Raw genomic sequence first — 22,234 nt, forward strand, 5'->3', positions numbered from 1 at the left:
AAATAGGTTTAGGGCCACTCCGTGCAAAACAGTTTCGTGAGTAGGACACGTTTGTTATTTAGGAAGAAATATAACTTCACAATCACTTTAAAGCTGCATTACAAAACTGTCCCATATAAGGCTATGAGGGCTCAGCACACAAGGTGCAACTGTGTGAGGAAAATTAAACAATGTGGAAGGATAGGGCTCGGTTACAAAGTTGAGTAAGCAGATGCGATGGTAGGTGTTAAAGATTAGTGTTAGAGTGAGAATGGCTGTGTTAGAGGGGTTTGGTGTAAATGTGCAGTTGTCCATATACATACCATTTAAAAATGAAAAAACTCTCATTCATAAGACTAGCCCAAAATTACATTTCTTTGATCACTTCTATTTGGACCAGATAAAAAATATTTCTTTAGGATCTGTACAGTGGGGAAAAACTGAAATCACTAATTTGTGAAGCAGTCAATGGCTTGTCTGCCACCCCCAGGGCTTTAATATTGAGCAATAACGTAGAGCAATATTAAAACGTTAGTTTAAAGTGCATATAAACCCTAGCAATGAACTACTCCTATTTGCTAATTTTTGGTCTGTTTAAGATATCATCAATAGTGTTTTGTTAAAGCTGTTAGATAAATGCAAAAACAAAAAAAAAAACAAAAGATCCTACTAGACATCTTCTGCACTCTGTACCCCTGTATGCATTATCAGTTACATTTCTTCCAGTTGCCTTGTGGACAGCACAGCAGCCACCACATCCAAGGACTGGTAAGCTGCAATATAATAAAGTGGAATTAAAACCAAATATTATATAGCAGCCTACCAAATCCTAGATGCGATGGCGGTTTTCATTTTTAGGCTTTATTTTCACCTGGTGATCCAGCCAGTAAGCCTGGTTTTCAAAAGAACAAGCTCTCCTGAAGATGTAGCAGTTACATGGATAAGACGTAGCAGTTACATGGATAAGACAAACCATTTAACTTTGTGACAAAAAAAAAAAAAAAAGGATAATTTTGTTGCGCAACGTAAAATCCTTTTCTTGGAGTTCGTTGAAGGACACCGTACTTCTTTAATCCTAACTGCAGAATTATAGCACCACCAGGATTAGGACACCAAGCAAAAAAAAAAAAAAGAAGAACACAGTACCACCTAGGGCATTCTTAACTACCCCCTCTCTGCTATAAGCAGCCCAGTTAGTCACAAAGCAGCACAGGGGAAAAGTCAGAAGAGGGGCAGGTGGGGTATCCATCAATTAACTCAATTACATTTTCTTTTCCGTTCATTGATGGCCACAGCTCTTCCTTATGCTTGACCATAGAGAAGTCCCAAAGCAGTGCCACAGGGAAGGGTGGGTAACCAGAGAAAGAACATGCAACAGCACCCGAGAACCCCCCAGGAGGAAGAAACCTCTAATGGCCACCTGCAAAACATCACACCCGAAACCCGCATCCAAAGATGCCCAAATATCCACTTTAAAAAAACTTAGTAAAAGGTGTGAACAGACAACCAGGCACCAGTCTTGCAATCTTGAGGACACAGGCATCTGAGGTCAATACACCCAAGAGGCATCCATTTCCCTTTTAAGTGTGCCGTAACAGGGAAGTATCCACCCCTTAAATGGCAAAAGCCTGCACATGCACAACCGTCTGCCAGATCTATGGGGAAATAGTGGCAGAGGAGGTCGCCAGGCCTTTTCTAGGGCCATCCGCAATAACAAAAATAAAATCCAACTTCCAGAAGGAGGCAGCAACAAACAGCTACACACAAACTGCCCAGACCACATCCAACCCCCTTGGGATGTGAAGGGTACGGACACAGGGAAGGAAGGATGATGTCCTCATTCAGGTGAAATTCAGAGACTATCCTTAAAAGGAAAGAGGGACGCAGACGGAGAACCATCTGATCTCTGCGTAAATACAAAGACTTACAGGACAAGATTGTCAGCAACCAAACAGTGACCACCTGAGAGAGAGTAAGGGACGATCCCCAGTACTCTCAAAGGGAGGCTTTTGAAGAACCAAAACAAACCAAGTTCTCATCCCTTGGCAGCAACGGAGATCGCACTGGATTAGCTACATGCTGAACCCCTTGAAACAAGGTACTTCTCAAGTGGTGCGTGGCCAAAGGGTGCTGAAAGGAAAAATCACAAGGGCAGAAGCCCAGCCCTTAAATGGTACATAAAGCCAGTTTCTAATCAAACGCCCTGTTGGATTAAGGCCAACATTTAAGACACCAAGAAGAAACCGTGGTCAAAACTGCAGCCTTATTCCATGAAATGTAAGCTTTCCAAACATCTTCTGAGTAGAGCTGCACGATTCTGGCCAAAATGAGAATCACGATTTTTTAGCTTGGAATAAAGATCACGATTCTCTCACGATTCTCTGTGTAACAAAAAAAAATTGGGATAACTTTACTGTTACGTTTTTTTTTTTTATTCATTAAAGTTTATTAATTGCGTTTGAAAGACTGCTGCGCAAATACAGTGTGACATAAAATATTACAACAATCGCCATTTTATTCTGTAGGGTCTCTGCTAAAAAAATATATAAAATGTTTGGGGGTTCTAAGTACTTTTCTAGCAAAAAAAAATGATTTTAACTTGCAAGCAACAAGTGTCAGAAAAAGTTCTAGTCTTTAAGAGGTTAAACTTCCTTTCTCCCTGGCAGAGGGAAGGAAAAGATACAATGTAATAATTTTGTTTATAGTTACTGGGAGACTTAAATGCTGATAGGAGTTTGCAGGAGGAACGATACAATGTAATCATTTTGTTTATAGTTACTGGGAGTTTTCCACAGCTGTTTTCTCTGCTCCCTCAGCTATGCAAAGAATCGAGCATATGTCAGGTTTAGATCGTCAGAGGGGGTGAATCGAGATCGCGATTTTCATACGATTAATCGTGCAGCTCTACTTCTGAGAGGTAAATTTACACGCCTTCATCACCATGGTGGGAATCAGAGACTAAGAACCCCGTGTCTCTTAGAAACTGGCAATAGCCAAGCTGTCAAAGCCAGTAATGGTAAATGGTATAGCACGGTGGAAGATTGGACCTTGAGACAGAAAATCTTCCGGCTGAGGAGCCATACCACGTTAACGCACCGGGATTGCCAAGACCAGAATGATCAGGATCCCTGTGTCCTCTATCCTGTGCAGCAGACGAGGAAGATGTTTTAGAGAGGAAAACGCATAATGGCTCTATAGCACCACCAGAGCATCCCGTCACATCTGCCAGGGGATCTCATGCTCTTGCCACAAAACTTAACACCTTCCTGTTGAGTTGGGAGGCCAGAAGATCCACATCTAGTCAACCTGTCATAATTGTCCCCTGTGAGAAACACCCTCAGGCTGCCCCAAGATCCAGAATAGGGCAGTCGCAGTTGACCCTGCAAGTCTCCATGTACTTGCTGGCAAGGCTGGGATGACCACTGGATCTAGATCAGTGGTTCTCAACTCGTCTCCTCCAGGCCCATTAACAAGCCAAGTTTGCAAGATAACTGAAATGCATCACAGGTGATACAATTTGCTGCTCAGTGATTGCAGTATTCTAGTCTGCATCTCCCCAAGGTTATACTTAATCTGGCCTGTTAGTGGGTCCTGAAGACAGGAGTTGAGAACCAGTGATCTAGATTGTCCAGCCTATCGCGCAGCCCAGCTGTTGAAGATCTCCAAAGAAAAAATCCAAGGAACAAAAAAAAAAAAAAAAAAACTATGGAACTACAGATCTCAGCAGGGAGCTAGGTCCTCTCCTTACAAGAGGCAGAAAAAACAGAGTTGACCAGCAGCTGAGCAGAGAGGGGGTTGACTATCAGTTAAGACAGCCCATAGGTGGTTGTGTGCGTTTTTTTTTTCTGTGCCTAGTGCCCTACTCCTTAAGGTGTAGCTATTCCCCAACCATCAAGAATAAGGAAGAGCACACCCATCAAAAAAATGCAAGAGATTAAAGGGTTTGCTGTAACTGATTATTCGCTAGAGTTTGGCTTCAATTTAGCATATATTTTCTGCTAGTACATCTAACACTCCCCTCAGATTAACAATTTTGCTGTCCAAAGGTGCCCCTGCGCTCCTTCATCCATAGTGGAGGTGCTCTAATACAGGAGGGTGTGTTACTGGCCAAATCACTGAATAAAAAGAGGGGGGAAAAAAAAAAAAGTAAAAAACCGAATGAAGCCACCACATATTTGTAAGCTGCAATATACAGTGCATCCGGAAAGTACTCACAGCTCTTCACTTTACCCACATTTATTTAGGTTACAGCTGGATTTTACAATTCATTTTTTTCCCTCAAAATTCTACAAACAATACCCCATAATGACAACATGAAAGAAGTTAGTTTGAAATCCTTGCAAATTATATATATATATATATATATATATATATATATATATATATATATATATATATATATATATATATATATATATATATATATATAAAAAATAAAAAAATAAAAAAAAACATTCACAGCCTTTGCCAGAACACTCAAAATGGAGCTCAGGCGCATCCTATTTCGACTGATCATCCTTGAGATGTTTCTACAACTTGGAATCCACCTGTAGTAAAATCAGTTGATTGGACATGATTTGGAAAGGCACACACCTGTCTATATAAGATCCCACCATTAACAGTGCATGTCAGAGCACAAACCAAGCCATGAAGTCCAAGGAATTGCCTGTAGACCTCTGAGACAGGATTGTATCAAGGCACATATCTAGGGGGAAGGGTTTCTGCAGCATTGAAGGTCCCAATGAGCACAGTGGCTTCCAACATCCGTAAATGGAATAAGTTTGGAACAACCAGGACTCTTCCCAGAGCGTGCCGTCCAGCCATACTAAGCGATCAGAGGAGAAGGGCCTTAGTCCTGGAGATGACCAAGAACCCGATGGTCACTCTGATAGAGCTTCAGCGTTTCTCTGTGGGGAGAGGAGAACCTTCCAGAAGATCCACCATCTCTGCAGCACTCCACCAATTAGGCCTGTATGGTAAAGCGGCCAGACGGAAGCCACTCCTTAGTAAAAGGCACATGGCAGCCGGTCTGGAGTTTTCCAAAAGGCACTCGAAGGACTCATGAGAAACAAAATTCTCTGGTCTGATGAAACAAACATTGAACTCTTTGGCCTGAATGGCAAGTGTCATGTCTAGAGGAAACCAGGCACTGCTCATCACCTGGCCAATACCATCCCTACAGTGAAGCATGGTGGTGGCATCATGCTGTGGGGTGTTTTTCAGCAGCAGGAACTGGGAAACTAGTCAAGATCGAGGAAAAGATGAATGCAGCAAAATACCGAGACATCCTTGATGAAGACCTGCTCCAGAGCGCTCTGGATCTCAGATTGGGGCGAAGGTTCATCTTCCAACAGCACAATGACCCTAAGCAAACAGCCAAGATAACAAAAGTGGCTACGGGACAACTCTGTGAATGTTGTCAAGTGGCCCAGCCAGAGCCCAAACCTGAACCAGACTGAACATTTCTGGAGAGATCTGGAAATGGATGTGCACTGACGCTCCTTGTCCAACCTGATGGGAGATTGAGAGGTTCTACAAAGTATAATGGGATAAACTGCCCAAAAATAGATGTGTCAAGCTTGTAGCATCATACTCAAAAAGACTTGAGCCTTTAAATAGTGCCAAAGGTGCTTTAATAAAGTATTGAGCAAAGGCTGTGAATACTTATGTACATGTGATTTTTCGTTAATTTTATTAAATTTGAAAAGATTTCAAACAAGCTTCTTTCATGTTGTCATTATGGGGTATTGTTTGTAGAGTTTTGAGGAAAACAACGAATTTAATCACTTTTGGAATACGGCTGTAACATAAAATGTAAAAAAAGTGAAGTTCTGTGAATACTTTCTGGATGCACTGTATTACATTTCTGGTTTTGAGGTTAACACCACTTTAAAGTGGTTCTAAAGGCAGTTATTTTTTTTTTTTTTAACCACTTCAATACAGGGCACTTTTCCCCCCTTCCCACGCTGGCCAATTTTCAGCTTTTAGCGCTGTCGCATTTTGAATGACAATTGCGCGTTCATGCAACACTGTACCTACAAATTTATGTCATTTTTCCCCACAAATAGAGCTTTCTTTTGGTGGTATTTTTGGTAAGACCAAAAATTCTGAAAAAAAAAAAAAAAAAAAGTTTTTTTGTTTAGGTTATAAAATTGTGTAAATATATACGTTTTTTTCCTGCACTGAAGAGCACTGATGAGGCCGCACTGACAGGTACTGATGAGGAGGCACTTATGGGGTGGCACTGATATGTAGCACTGATGGTCAGCAATGATGGTCAGCACTGATAGATGGCATGGGGTGCAGGACTGTTGGGGAGGGCCATCCGTGGCAGGCTCCCTGAGCTCCGATTGCCATCCCTGGTGGCCATGGTGGGCATCCCTGGGGTCATGGGTGGGCATCCCTGGTGGTTCTAGTGGCACCCCCACCCCAAGGGTCTGCACTGGTAATCAATGCTCTGATTACCAGCACAGATAACCCCCCCCCCCCCCGTCAGGAGAGCCACAGATCATCTCCCCTCTACTCAACGGCTCTTCCTGTTTACTATGTGACCAGCTGTGATTGGACACAGCTGGTCACATGGTAAAGAGCCTACGTTATTAGGCTATTTTTTTTACCAAGATCGGAGATGCGGTGGGGGGGGGGGGGGGGCGCTAAGCGTATTATCCTGCCACGGTCATATGACGTCCGGTCGGGATAATTTAACCACCTTCCCGCCGTCAATTGCCTATGGGGGGGGGGGGGGGGGGCTGGAAGTGGTTAAATCTTGATGCATTCTATGCATTAAGATAAACCTTCAGTGTGTAGCAGCCCCTCTCAGCCCCATTTCAATCCAGCAATGTTGCACGAGAAGCTCAGCTACCCAAGAGTCTCCCTCCTGATTGGACGAGACAATGTCAGTGAACCAATGGGGGAGAGAAAGGGGGTGGGGCTTAGTTGTGGCTCAGTGTCTGAATGGACACAAAGCCGTGGATCGACTGCCCTCATAGCAAGCTGCTTGCTCTGGAGGCACTCAGCAGGAGGGGCCAGGAGCGCCGACGAGGGAGCCTGAGAAAAGGAAGATCGGGGCTGCACTGTGCAAAACCACTGCACAGAGGAGGTAAGTATATGTTTATTTTTAAAAAAAAAATAAATAAATAAACTTAAAAAAAACACTTTATCACTTTAAATGTTGCAGAGCTTTCTGAAAAGCAAAAGATGACCCAAGCCTGCTGCGGCTTCATCGTTCTTCCCTTCAAAAACTAGAGCAGTTTATTAGCCAAACTATTGCTCTAAGCTATTGCTCTAAGTAGAACATAAGGGTATGGCTACCAGAATTACAAATCTTTTCTGGACATAAAACTATTTACATACTGTATATGTATTTCAAAAAAGAGGTTTATAAATACTTAACTTTCCTTAAAAAATATATGGCTCCAGGTACCCTATAATGCCAGATTTTAAGCAAAAGCCAAGATATCTTGTAAGATGCCATTGCTAAAAATGAAGATCAGAGTTCAGACTGGCTAATCCGCTCTTTTCAATATGGAACACATAACCAAAATCCCTAGGCTTTTGGTCACGTCATGCAGCGTTTTCTTCAGAAAAGGTTTTCAGGTGTTTAGAAACTCAATTTATTCTACTCAACAAGGATAATGAAACAGCTTTAAGCTCACAGAGTACAACTGTGCTCAAGTTTGAGAGGCTCATTAACCAACTGGTGGTGGAAGGAGAAAAGACAGGTCAGCTTTGGCCTTTGTTACTCAAAGTTGTCTGGCTTTTGGGGGTCTGGGGATGCTTCTAAAAAAGATACTGCAAATTATTTGCAGGCATGGGTGGGTGCCTACTTTATATTAATATTGTCACTTTACCAAACTACTTGTTAAGAAAGGTTCAGGTTCTCTAAACCTATTCATCTATAGATACTTTTTCGTTAACTTTACTGACAGAAAATTTAGATAGACAATGGCAGCTATTAAAAGGGAAAAGTGTGTGTGTACACACACAGTATCTCACAAAAGTGAGTACACCCCTCACATTTTTGTAAATATTTTACTCTGATCGGGTCTCTGATGTAGTTATGTCATGAGATTACTTCCGGTTACTGAAGCCTGATTTAAAAATAAAGGACAGTATTCAAAACAGCCAAACTTGGCGTTTGTAATGCTTTTAAGTGCAGAGGAGGGGTTTGGGATCTTATAGACCCCAGATCCCTCCATAAAGAGTACCTGTCACTGCCTATTACTGTTACAAGGGATGTTTACATTCCTTGTAACAGCAATAAAAGTGAACAATTTTTTATCTTTTTTTAAAGAACAGCGTAAATAAAAACTTTAAATGTACAGAATATCGGCACCTAATATAGGCTATCGGCCTTAAGTGTAGCCAGAAAATCGGTATCTGACCTGAAAAAAACGATATCGGTTGATCCGTAGTTTGTATGGGCCCCACGTGCTTGTATGCAAGACTGACCATGTCAGAGCATGCTCCTAATGAGACAACGGATGGTGTCCTGGGTTATTTCCTCCCAGATCTGGACCAGGGCATCACTAAGGTCCTGAACAAACTGAGGTGCAATAGCGGCATCGGATGGACCGAAATAATGTCGCAGAAGTGTTTTATTGGATTTAGGTCGGGTAAGAGTGGGGGCCATTAAATGGTATAAATTCCTTCATCCTCCAGGAACTGGCTGCATACTCATCACACGAGGCCGAGCATTGTCATGCACCAGGAGGAACCCAGGACCCACTGCACCAGTGTAGGGTCTGACAATGGGTCCAAGGATTTAATGGCAGTCAGGGTGCCATTGTTTAGCCAGCAGAGGTCTTTGCTTCCCTCCATGGATAGGCTTTCCCAGACCATCACTGACCCACCACCAAACCAGTCAAGCTGAACGATGTTACAGGTGGCATAACGTTCTCCACAGCTTCTCCAGATCCTTCCACATCGGTCACGTGCTCAGGGTGAACCTGCTCTGATCTGTGTAAAGCACAGTGCGCCAGTGGTGGACGTGCCGATTCTGATGTTCAATGGCAAATGCCAATCAAGCTCCACAGTGCCAGGCAGTGAGCACTACAACCACTAGAGGTCGTCGGGCCCTTAGGCCACCCTCAAAGTCGGTTTCCGTCTGCTTTGTCAGAGACATTCACACCAATGCCCTGCTGGAGGTCATTTTGTAGGGCTCTGGTAGTGCTCATCCTGTTTCTCCTTGCACAAAGGAGCAGATACTGGTCCTGCTGATGGGTTAAGACCTTCTACCCTGTCCAGCTTTCCTAGAGTAACTGTCTGTCTCCTGGAATCTCCTCCATGCTCTTCAGACTGTGCTGGGAGACACCGAAAACCTTCTGGTAATGGCACGTATTGATGTGCCATCCTGGAGGAGTTGGAATGCCTGTGCAACCTCTAGGGTCCAGGTATCGCCTCATACTACCAGTAGGGACACTTCCACTAGTTTTGCATTTGTGCTAGGGTCAAACAGTAAGAAAAGAGGAGTAGAAAAAAAAAAAAGTCAGTGGCCTCCACTAGTAAAACCATTCTGTTTTGGTGGTTGTCTCATTGTTTCCCATCTAGTGCACCTGTTAATTTCATTAACACCAAAGCAGCTTAAACTGATTAACAACCCCCACTGCTACTTATCTGACTAGATCAATCTTCCAGGAGTTTACTTGACTTGATGCTATACTCTTGATTAAAAAGTGTTCCTTTAATACATACACTATATTACATACCATTTTGAGTTGCTGCTAGGAAATTTCAGCAAAATGGACTAGCCTGCGGCATCATTTTTTTTTACTTTGATTTACGAGGTGTCTTTGAATTCAGCCCTCTTTAGGTTGATTATTTTCATTTCCAGCGATCGATGTGGCATCCTTAACACATTATTACCCAGTCCATATCAGGCAAGATATCCAGCATTACATTTTCCTCATCGAGATCTGCTGTGTTTTCAGATTATATATATATATCTATATACACATACACACATCTTCATTCATTTTAATAGATGCAGTGTTCTTGTCTCTTGCTGCACTGATGCTGTCTGCATTAACACGGCAATATATACGGTTTTGCATTTTGTCAGAAAACAAAGCTATATGCTGTTAGATTGCAGCAACACGACACTAGCTATTATGCTACAACAAAAATGTCTTACCATTAACATTGCAGAATTGGGAAGAAAAAGACAGAATGCAATGCAATTTATGTTTGGCACATGTACAATTCACAAAAATGTCAGCATTTAAGTCCACCCTCCCAAAAAAAAAAGCTAAAACAAGGGCAATTACTTAACATCGATTAAGTCACTTGTGCTGCTGGCTTCTGCATTAATTAAAATTCTCCTCCTGTGATCATCTAATCCAGCACCTACTACTATACCCCCAAAATTTCTTAAAAAGGTGACAATTTCATCTTACACATACCATTCTTTTTGTCTTTTAAAATGATAGCTCCCGAGCTATTCCGTCAACTTATAAACGTGGTGCACGTCTACCATACTCCCATGCATCACTTCTCAAACTAGATTTCTCAGCTTACTGCGCATGCACCCCCATTGTTACTCATTTAGGCTGTGTGAGAAACATTAGAAGTGGCACAGATAGCTAACGATAAAAGGCAAGGTATACATTTTTTTTTCTTGGGTTTATATGTTTTCATATCGAAAATTCTAGGTTTACTGTTGCAGAATCAGAGTATATGCCCCTACTTCCATTATGTTCCTCCTGACATTAACTAAAAGTCTATAAACTCACCTTGCCCAGTCTGACACCGTCGCCCACTTTCAAAAGAGAAAAGGTTTGAATCATATCCATAGCGGCGTAAGCAGAGGTAAGGCCATTTGACAGAGTCGCGCTTGCGTGTGTATAGGATGAGTTCATTTTCTGTCAGCTCCATCACGCCAGAGCCCAACTCATTACCATCATCATCCACATTAATAACCTTTCAGAAATACAGGGAAAAAAAAAACACATCCATCACAAAACTGTAAAAGTTTCCCGGGAAACTTCAATTTTAACTTTGTTGAACAAGTTCTCAGAAGTAAGCGCACATTAACATTCTAAAATCAAGATCCACACTCAAATTACCTTAAAGCTGAATTCTAGTAATTTCTATTTTATTACATTATAAACTGGTCTAGCTTGAATCAATGTATGTATGCATGCATATTCCACACCTGGCCAATTGCTGTGGATGTGAAAAACCACTGCAGTAGCCACCGCTACAATAGTGATGTTCGATATTTTCTGGATCCCATAGCAAGCTGCTGCCCTCCTGCTTAGTAACCTCAGAGGGTCCCTCGCTCGACATGGGTGCCATTCTCTTTGACACCTAGTATTTTTTTTTTCAATGAATACAAGGCGTTCTCTGACTGGGGATTATTCCATCACCAACCCACCTCGTCTAAGCAGAAAACAATTTGCATTCAACGAGAAAACATGGTGTTCTCTCAACAGTGCCCATGCCAAGCAGGTGACCTCCTGAGGTTACTATGTATCAGGGCAGCCTCTTGGCATTGGACCTGGAAGAAAGTGAAAAAAGGACTATAGCGATTCTCTTCAACAGGGATTAGCTAGGTATTGAATATGCATACTTACATTGGTCTAAGCTTTAACTGGGTCACAAGAGCCCCATCTGTAAAATAAACGTTCAAAGAAAAACACCCCTCAAGAGGAAAAAGCCCCTATCAAAACAGCAGCCTGCAAAACTTTGCGGCCAAAAGAAGCATTCGTAGATGCCAAAGTATCTACTTAATGGAATTTTGTGAAGGTTTGCACTGACCACCAAGTGGCACCCTTGCAAACTTGATTAACGCCTGATGACACAAGGAACAAGAAGCACTCAGCGTCTGAGTAGAATGCACCGTGACAGGGAAAGGTGGAACCTGAAATTTAATGGAATATGGGACACTGTCTGTCTGAGCCATCTGGAGACTGTAGCCAAAGAAGCGGCCAGCCTTTTTCTTGGTCCGTCCGTAACCACAAAAAGCAAGTCTGACCTCCAAAAGGACGCCGTAGCTGCCAGATACGCCAGAATCGTACGAACCACATCCAAGGTATGCAAAGCAAATTCCTTGGAATGAGCCAGCTTGGGACGCAAGGAATGCAACACAATGTCCTCATTCAAATAGAAGTCAGAGACAACTTTGGGCAGGAATGATGGTCAGGGACAAAGAACCACTTTATCCCTATGTAACATCAAATAGGGACTGCGACAAAATAACGCCGCCAATTCCTATACCCTGCGGGCCGAGGTAATATAGCCACCAAGAATGTCACCTTCTGGGATAATGTAGATAAGGGAATCTCCCGAATATTCTCAAATGGAGGTTTCTGGAGACCCGAAAACACTAAATTTAAATCCCATGGCGGCGAAAGAGACCATACAGGTAGAGCCACTTGTCAAACCCCCTGAATGTAGGTACAAATTAAAGAGTGCATGACTGGAGGGGGTCGCTGAAAGAAGATTTCCAAGGCAGACACCTGGCCCTTGATGGAACCCCCCCGTTGAAGAAAGGTTAAGATGTGAGTCACAGAAAGGGTTCAAAAATGAGCGCCAATCGACTCACACCAAGAAATGGAAATTGCTGGAAGACAATATACCTCAGTACCTTGCATTCAAGGTACTGAGGTATTGTGACTTGGGGATTGCTGGAAGACAAGACACTGCTCTGGCCTGTTTGGTCATCCCCATGATACCCTAGACAGGGATATGACATTTACATGTTACAAGGCTGTTTGATTCCTCTTTCCAAGCCCGACATCAACATATGGTTTATCACCAAAAGTTTACCATATACATTGATGGATGTATATCAGAATCAGAATTTCAAGTGCACCATGACTACATCAGTGACTGTCTGTACATTGGATCACTAAGGGTAGATGCACCAGACCTGATCTGTCATTCAGGAATATATTGATTTGGGACAATATGTGCATGCATGATACTCAGGGTTTGTCCTGTCAGCATTGAGGCATCACTGCAACTTCATGCAACGCATTATTGATTGGTCAAATTGTAGCAGATTCCATACCATCATACAGGGCAGGGTTACATTTACATGGGCGCAGGGCACAGGGTCAGGGCCCCTTTATGTGTGCATGTGAGTTTGAGTGTGACAATCTGCAGCGGAAAGTCCACGGACTGGTATATCCATTGGCTGTAGAATGTTTTAGCTTTGGTACACTGTCGGTCCATTGATTTAAAATAAAGTATGTTTATTTGCATTCTTAACCTGAGATGAGCCTTCTGTTTGCAACCATTTCTTAGGGAGACCCATGGTTTCCATGAGGTACCCCAATTACTTTTTTGTTTGGTCACCTTCATGAGGGGGTCAGTGGGGGAGATGTGACCCTGAGGCTCCATAAAGGAAAGGATGACCTTGCAGTACAAAAATTATCTTTAGGCACCCCTAAAGGATCCCCTCAAGGCTCAGGGTACCTATCCGCAGATAAAGAGATAACAGGGACCCCCAAGAACTAACCCTACCGACTGGAGGAGCACCGAGAACTCAAACCCAGCATCATCATGGACACCATCCCTGTTCATATGTCCCGGGCACAGGAAGAGGAAACAGAGGAGGAAGAGGAGGAGCTTCGGCATCCCCACAAGGCTTTGGTCGCATCCAGCGTCTCCTGGACTAAAGGAAAAATGGCCCCCGTGACATCGGGCTACACAAACACGGCCGCCACCTGGAGACCAGCCAGACTTAGGGAAAACGGCCACCATCAGCTACAAATCCTGAAGCATGCTGCTAGGATCTTCCCTGCGCCCTCTTCAATGCTGCACCTTCTGCAAGGGGACCCCCTCCGAAGTTAGGACACATTAGGGAAGACTCTGCTGCACACTCTGCACTGGGACCCCATTGCACTATATCCACACTGCAAACAGTAGGGCATGCACCTAAGGGTCCTCCTAACAGCGTTCACCCCCCCCCCCCCAAAAAAAAAAAAAACACTAAAAGGGGAGGGGGGGGGGGGGGAAGACAGTATTTACCCTTCCATGGTGTGGGTAACGCTACAGACAGAATCCTCGCCACCGAAGTAGGGGAGCTGTCAGCCAAAGGGCAGCTGCGACTAAGACCCAAGCTGGGTCGTATGCTTTCCCGTAAGACGTTTAATTCGCGGGCCAGCCTCTGTCGTGAGGCTATGTCGCAGCCCAACTAGGGCTAAGCTGCGGTCTGCACGCGCTCGCTGGCTGGGCAGACCACTGGATCTAAATGATCCAGCCCGTCAGTTCATTGTAGATCTCCCAAGAGAACAAAAAAAGATGTAAGGAAGGAGAAAAAAATTGCTAGGATTAGAGATCCCAGCCAGGAGCCTACATCCTTACTCCTGACTAGACAGAATAAAACTGATTACCTAGAGCAGAGAGGGGGGTTAGCAAGCAAAGAACAGCCCATGGGCATAGACACGTGTTTTTTGTTCTGCCTAGTCCTACTCCTGGAGGCAGCAATATAACCCATTAGTTATGATTTATGGACCGTCGAGGAACGAAAGAGAAAGTTTGGATTTAAGAAAAAAAAAAAAAAAAAGAGAAAGTCGTCCTTGCATTTTTAATTGAAATGCTTCTATAATAAAATTTGCCAGCAAAGCATAGCTTTCTGTAAAGGAAGAGTGTATATACTTAAACCAGTGTAAACTCTTGTGCTACAGATGAGTCAGTTTGCAAATAAACTAAGGCTGGCCATACATTAGTCAATTCTCTTGTACAGTTTTCCTTTAGATTTACCAAAACCATATAAAATTAGGTCAAACCTAAGCACTTTCAATTTGTATGCAATCAGGCAGGCCCTTCTACTACGTAGCGGACGGTAAATTTAAAGGAAATTGAATAAGAAAATTGTATGGCCAGTATAAGGTACAAGGTGCTGTGCTGCTTACCAATTTGTGAAAGAAGTGAAAAATAAACATAAAAAACAAAAACAATCTTATCGTCTGATAACTCTACAATCTAAATAAAGTAAGTTGTTCCAACATTAACTACTTAAGCTTAATCCACAAAATGAGGCATGCGGTCCTCGTGACAACACAAGCACAATTTTAAAAACTAAACATGAACACCATCGCATGAGTGACCTGAAGTTTTAAAGGGGCCAGAGCCCAGTTATATTGGTGGTATTACAAGCGACACTGAAGTGGACGGGAGGATTGGGAATCACCTTGATAACTACATTGTTAATGGATGACGACAACTAGGTGCAGTTTCTGTTCTATTAAAGTGAGAGTTTGGAGAGCAGAGGTGGCATGTGTGGTTTTAATTTATAAGCACCTAAAAAGACAACAAGTGGTGTGGCACTGAGGAAACAATGTATTGATGAAGAGTGTTTTTTTCTATTGCAGAATATTCATGTTTATAAATTCAACAATTATGTATTGTCATCATGACATTGGATGGAATAAGCACAAGTGGTTAATGTTGGAACAGATCGTTTTCTTTAGATTGCACAGTGATATTAAGATAAGATTGTTAAGGTTTATTTATCATGTTTTTTACAAATTGGTAAGAAGCGTAGCACCTTTTGTCCTAATTTATTGTGTATATACTTAGCCCTCCTCCTGCCTGTGTCACCCAACATCTCCACGTTGATGTGAAACAGTCCCTAAAGACAATTAAGAAACCATCACATCTGGAAGTGTTGATTTCAGTGGTTGCCAGCAGCGATCACTGGTTCAAGTTGGTGACCTCCACACCTCTGCAGGACACAGTAATGCCATGGAGATTAGCAGGTGGAACCACAGAGCTGAACAGTACACTGGAGATCAACAGTCCTAAAAGTTTACCTTTCCCAGCAGTAGAGCAAGCAGGAAGAAATACGTATTTATATTCGTATTTTACAGGCTATGCTTTCTTGAAACATTTTACTATAGTGACAGGGTCACTTTATGCCATAACCGGTGAAAGGTGAAAAGTAAAAAAAAAAGAACTTACCTTGAACCTATTTTGCTGGTTATCTGCAAAAGCTTCTTTATCTGGACAGCTACAACAGCTACCCATTGCTTCTTTAGAAGACCATGTGATCACTAGAAACAGAATATTTAACAGCAGCAGTGTTAGGAGATGTTACACAAAGGTCAATGTGTCTCCAGAACCTACAATAAAAATGTGCACACTAAAAGAACATTTAAATATGTATAAACTTTGTATCACAATTACAAAATTTCAGGCAAAGTTTTGACCTTGCAAAAATGGATTTTTGTAAAATCTTACCGTAAAATCCTTTTCTCTTAGCTCATTGACAGACGTAGTCCTCGGTGATACAGCACCTTCGGGTTATGTTGCCTCCACAGGAGTAGGACTAGACAGGAAATAAAATGCTCTGGCCACACCCTAGGGGCAGTCCCAGAGGGTATATCCTCTCTCTCTCTGCCACAGCAAATCAGTTATGTCACAAAAGCAGTGTTTAGAGAATTTAACCCAACCCAACTCAAAAACAGAGGGGCGGGTACTACGTCTGTCAATGAGCTAAGAGAAAAGGATTTTACGGTAAGATTTTACAAAAATCCATTTTTCTCTATCGCTCATTGACAGACGTAGTCCTCGGTGATACAGCACCTTCGGGAAGTCCCAGAGCAGTATCACAAATGAGGGGTGGGAAAATGGAAATCAAATCCAAATCTAGAAGGCCCAACCGGTGCCAACTAGAAGTTTACAATGCTCATCCTTAATGATGAGACTCAACAAAAACATTTTTCAACAGAAAAAAAACCCTCGAGGTAGACCACCGGTCTCCTCAAATTGCGGCCTGCAGCACTTTGCGGCCAAAAGAGGCATCCGCCGATGCCATCACATCAATTTTATAAAATTTTGTAAAGGTATGTACCGACGACCAGGTGGCCGCCTTACATACCTGGACCACTGACGCCTGATGGCGAAAGGCCCAGGAAGTACTGAGCGCTCGAGTGGAGTGCGCCCTAACAGGGAACGGAGGACTCTGACCCTTAATAGAATAAGCCTGTACCACCGTCTGTCTAATCCATTTGGCAATAGTCGCGGCAGATGCAGGCAACCCCTTTCTGGGGCCATCCGTGATCACAAAAAGTGAATCCGTCTTACGGAATGATTCCGTAGCTTTCAGGTATACCCTGATTGCCCGAACCACATCCAAGGAATGCAACGCATGTTCCCGATGATGATTGGGCTGAGGACACAAGGAAGGTAGTACAATATCTTCATTCAGATGAAAATCTGAAACCACCTTAGGAAGAAAGGATGGCTTAGGATGAAGTACTACCTTATCCCTATGAATCACTAGGTATGGGGACTGGCATGATAATGCAGCCAGTTCTGACACCCTGCGAGCAGAAGTGATAGTCACCAAGAAGGCCACCTTCTGGGATAAAGTAAGCAAGGGAATCTCCCTGATGTTTTCAAAGGGAGGTTTCTGTAGAACCGACAAAACCAAATTAAGATCCCAGGGCGGTAAGGGCGCGCGGACTGGTGGAGCCAGGTGCCGCACCCCCTGGATGAAATTCCGCACCAAGGACTTGGTAGCTAAAGGTTTCTGAAAGAAGATTGCTAATGCTGAAACTTGACCCTTGATGGTGCTCAAGGCTAGTTTCTGCTCAACCCCTTTTTGCAAAAAGGCCAATATTCGAGTCACCGAATAGGTACGTGGAGGAAATCCTAAAGATTCGCACCACGCAATATAAGTCTTCCATGTGTGATAATAGACCTTGCTGGAAGTCGCTTTCCTTGCTTTAATAAGGGTAGGAATGACTGAAGCTGACAACCCTCTGTCCTTCAGTACTTGGGTCTCAATGGCCAGGCCATTAAAACCAGCGACTGTAAAGCACGATGGAAGATTGGTCCTTGAGACCACAGACACTCCCTGAGACGAAGTTCCCACGGAACGTCTGCGACTAGCATGTCCAAGTCGGCCAGGCCGGCTTGACGAGGCCAGCCTAGAATTTCTAGGACCACTGGCGCTGACTGGATCTGAACCAGGCGTCCCTAGAGCTATCTGGCCCCGACCATCCGAGAAAGTCTGGTCGTTTTCTGTTCCCACACATTTATCAGATACCTGATTCCTATCAGGAACGGTGATCTTTTCTGGTTGAACCTCAGGGACCGAAGTCACCGGGCTAGAGGCTTCTTGGTCTGTCTGGTCAACCAGATCCGATTCCTGTGGGGAATAGAGACTAATCTTAGGAAAAGGTAAAGGAAAAGATCTATTCAGGGAACGGTGACTACCGCTCCCTATGGTACTTAAATGTTGGAAGGGAAGAATCGCACCGGTAGTAGTAGTCGATGCTCGATCTAATGTCCTGAATACCGGTGAAAACGTCCCCCCACCCTCAACCCGGGTGGGGGCGCACCTTCAGGCTGTGTAATCCTTTGCTTCGGGTTTGGCTGAGTCGGTCCTCTGTTTGTCCGACCAGCCTTTCTTGAACCCTCCTGGAGGAGTCTTGCCTTTCCCGCTTGTTCCAGCCGGGCGTACGAACCCTTTATGGGCGGTAAAGAAAGGTCCTCGCTTGTTGCGAGGTCCCTTAGCTTTAGCAGCCTGTGGCAAGAAAGTGCTCTTGCCCCCGGTGGCGCCAGCATTTTAACCACAGCACACGTCTGAGGATTACCGCTGACATAGATGCATGCCCTAATAGGGGGGTAGCATCCAAGGCTGCGTCACAGACAAACTGTAGCCCTTGTATAATCTGTTCCATCAAATCAGATGTTCCCTGGGGGATATCTTTTCCCCTTAGGTCTTGGCGTACCAATCTCGCCCATTCCGTAAGTGTCTGGGAAACTAGACCAATAACAATTACTGGTCTAAATGCTGACCCTATCAGGGAGAAGATAGTGCGGGACTCCGCTTCCATCTTTCGATCCACCGGATCCTTAAAGGACGAAGTGTCCTCCACTGGGATAACCGTGGCTTTATTCAGCCTGGAAATAGGTGGATCCACCACTGGTGGTACCGTCCATTTCTTAATGAGGGATTCCTCAAACGGATAGCGTCCAGCAATACGCTTGGAAATAGTAAAGGTACGCTTAGAATGCTCCCATTCTCCTTTAATTTTATTACCAAAACACTTGGGTACAGGAAAAACCTTCACCGTTTTGATGGGCTTGTTAGTACCAAAGGGAATCTCTGTTTCAGTTGTCTCTGCCGGTGAAACCTCAAGTCTTAAGGTTTCCCGCACCGCCACAACTAGTGCGTCCACCAATGCTTCTTCCTGAATTATAGCGGGAGAAAGAACGTCCTCCTCACTGTCTGAGGGAGCTTTACCTGAGATAACAGCCCTTGCAGAGGGACCTGCAGCTGCAGTGACCATCTCTGAATCTGAGTCAGAGGTGTCAGATAATATAGGGGTAGGCGGGGGTCGCTTTCTTGACCCCCGTCCCTGACAGGCTGCCTCCACCCGAGCCACCAAAGACTCCAAAACTGCTGTAAATGCATCCATACTCTGTGCACCGGCGGGTCCCGTGGCCCCCTCGAGGGAAACAGGTGGGGGTATTTGTATGGCAGGGTCCATGATTATTCCAGTAATTTCCCGGAAAATACAATTCAAATTTAAATAAAAAACGTTTTTTTTTTTTCCAGACCCCCAGCGCCACAAAAGCCCCTCAGTGTTACCTGCTCTCTCTCTCTCGATCGAGAGAGAGAGATAGACCCCCAGGCTCACCACTTGATGCTCAGAGTTCACTGCAACAGGTTACAGCGCTGTGTTCACAAACAGGAAGTCTTTTGGCTGGCTGCCCAGGAAGAAAGGAGGCGGCTCCGCCCCTCTGCACGCCTTCCGGCGCCTCCCCTAGCTCCACGAGGTGTTTGGATCACCTCAAACATGGCCGCCCCCATGCTGGAGACACGAGGCTACGCCAAAATGGCGGCCTCGTGCGATCTAGCAAACAATGGCGGCGGTTAGTACCGAATAGCGGCGTGACTGCAGAGCATCACAACACCTTCTCTACATGGGGATTTAGCCTGGTCGGCGGTACCGGCCCTGGCGGACCCCATGGCCGTTCGGAAGGCCTGCTATCGCTGGAGACTTGACTAGGAAAGCAGTCTACATGTCCGTGGCTACTGACTGGTAGGATACTTATATTATCACAGTAAGATACCCATACTGCCACTAATTACAATCTTTTTAACATGTTTACAATTAGATTGTCAGCTCCCAAACCAAGCCTCCTGGCTTTTTGCACATAAAATCGCACTCAAAGTAGGGGGATCTGTGCCATGTTTTAGGATAGAGGGGAACTCATCCTTACCATACAGAGAGGGGCCCGCGTTCACCACAAGACCCGTCAGGGGAAAGGGGGAACATACTACTCACCATACCGGAACCAGACGGGCACCAACTCCTGACAGTACCCTTCTCCACCGGGGCGGGAGGGCTGTCGACCAATACGGACGCCGTGACTCATGGTCCTTGGCGTTTCAGCGAGACGTTTAACTCGCGGGGTCAGTCCCTTCAGTGGGACTATGTCGCGGCCGACCCAGTGCGGAGCTATGGCCTGCACGCGCTCGTAGGCTGAACTGGGGTGACCACCGGATCTCAACATCCAGCCCGTCGCCCAGTTCAGCTTTCTTGCTTGAAGATCTCACAGGAACACTGGAGAAAAAAGCTGTCTAAAAAAAACTTAAGAAAAAAATCCTGCCAGGACCGAAGATCCCAGCAAGGTATCTAGGTCCTTACTCCTGACTAGACAGAAAAAAACTGATTTGCTGTGGCAGAGAGAGAGAGAGGATATACCCTCTGGGACTGCCCCTAGGGTGTGGCCAGAGCATTTTATTTCCTGTCTAGTCCTACTCCTGTGGAGGCAACATAACCCGAAGGTGCTGTATCACCGAGGACTACGTCTGTCAATGAGCGATAGAGAAAAGCAGTTTAACCACTTACCACCCATAGTGTAGCTGATATACAGCCTCAGTGCGTCAAACGCTACGCCAGTGCGGCCTAATCAGTGTCCTGCGCAGCCACGCCAGCACAGCCTCATCACGCCAGTAAAGCCACCTTGGGGTGTTTGCTTTCCAAAATGGTCATTTTGTGGGCGTTTCCACTGTCCGGTGCTCCATGTCATTTTAAAATGTGATAGGTAGTCAGGAAATTAGATGCGCAATTTACGCTAATTGACAGTCCAAAGGTGCTTCTTAGATTTTGGACCCCTCTATGCATCTAGACAGTGGAAAAGTCTCACAAGTGTTGGTAACCCCTTATTCGGAAGAGGTAGCAGAATGTGTTTTGGGGTGCAAGTGCAAGTATGCCAGTGCTGTGTGCGAGCTGCAGTGCAGAAAAATGAATGAAATGTTGCACAGTCGCATTTCAATAAAGTTAAAAAAGAAAATGGTAAAGAAAGCTTTGCGCTTTACAAGTCCAGGGCACCAGTGGCTCAAATCGACAAATTATGATGTTTTATCACGCAGGCTGTGTGAACCGTCTCTAAGTGCCGGTTCACATTTATGCGATCACAGAGTTCGCATGTAATTCGGAGCGCATTGCTCCTAAAATTACATACGATGTCTGTGCGGTGCAAATTCAGCCATACAGTTTGTATGGCTGAATTTGCACCGCAATCGCACTTAACACGCACAGGACTTTTTTTGGTCCGCAGCAGAATCGGATCGCATTAGTGCGATCTGATTCTGTGCGAACTCTCAGATCGCACTGCAATATGCGATCTGATCTGGGGGTGTCGTTAACTTTGAATTGACACCCCCAGCGTATTGCATAAACTGCCTTCGCAGGCAGTGTGAACTGCCTGTGCTGCGAATGCAATGTGGGAACACGCTGTATATTCGCAGCGTTCCCGCATCGTATAAATGTGAACCGGCACTTAACCAAACTTACTATTTACACAGGAATAGCATTACATTTACTAACAATGTATAACATTCATTTCTCTCCAGCATGTTTTACTAAAAGTGCACCTAGACACTTAGATTTTAGAGACAGGAAATTCTGAAATCACAGCAATGAGAACTTACGTAGATCTGGCCATTAATCTCCATAACCTCTGCTGCAGCATTAGGGCGTCAGTCATGTACCATGATAGCATACCGTACCGAGTTCTTAAATAGCCTCCAATCTTTAAAGAGAGAAAGAAAAAATATCAGTAACTTATGGACTTCTTACTGGCAACAATGATTTATATTTAGGTACTACAGTCACATATTCCAAGTAATCTACGCAGGTCACTTCCCTAGCATTTCACATCCTACCATTTCCAGGGTTTTTTGTTCTTGAAATAGTTGTAGCATAAACCTTCCGAATTGTTTGACAGAACTTTTTGTTAACACTTCCTGCAAACTGATATACCTGTACGTCGGCTTGCAGAA

General features: G+C 44.3%; 1 protein-coding gene across 1 annotated transcript in view; it reads right to left on the bottom strand.

The window, feature by feature from the left end:
- FRS2 (fibroblast growth factor receptor substrate 2) overlaps positions 1-21,986 on the bottom strand; it is a 36,380-nt gene extending 14,394 nt beyond the window's left edge. Inside the window, exons 1-3 of the mRNA XM_082257125.1 lie at positions 21,884-21,986; positions 15,889-15,980; positions 10,710-10,896 (exon numbers count right to left, since the gene is read on the bottom strand). Of these exons, the coding sequence (XP_082113251.1) occupies positions 10,710-10,896; positions 15,889-15,954 (253 nt within the window). The 5' untranslated portion in view covers positions 15,955-15,980; positions 21,884-21,986. The remainder of the gene's footprint in view (positions 1-10,709; positions 10,897-15,888; positions 15,981-21,883) is intronic.
- Between the last annotated feature and the right edge of the window lie 248 nt (positions 21,987-22,234).

Source organism: Pelophylax lessonae (assembly GCF_965119305.1).
Source record: "Pelophylax lessonae genome assembly, chromosome: 4".
Taxonomy (NCBI): Eukaryota; Metazoa; Chordata; class Amphibia; order Anura; family Ranidae; genus Pelophylax; species Pelophylax lessonae.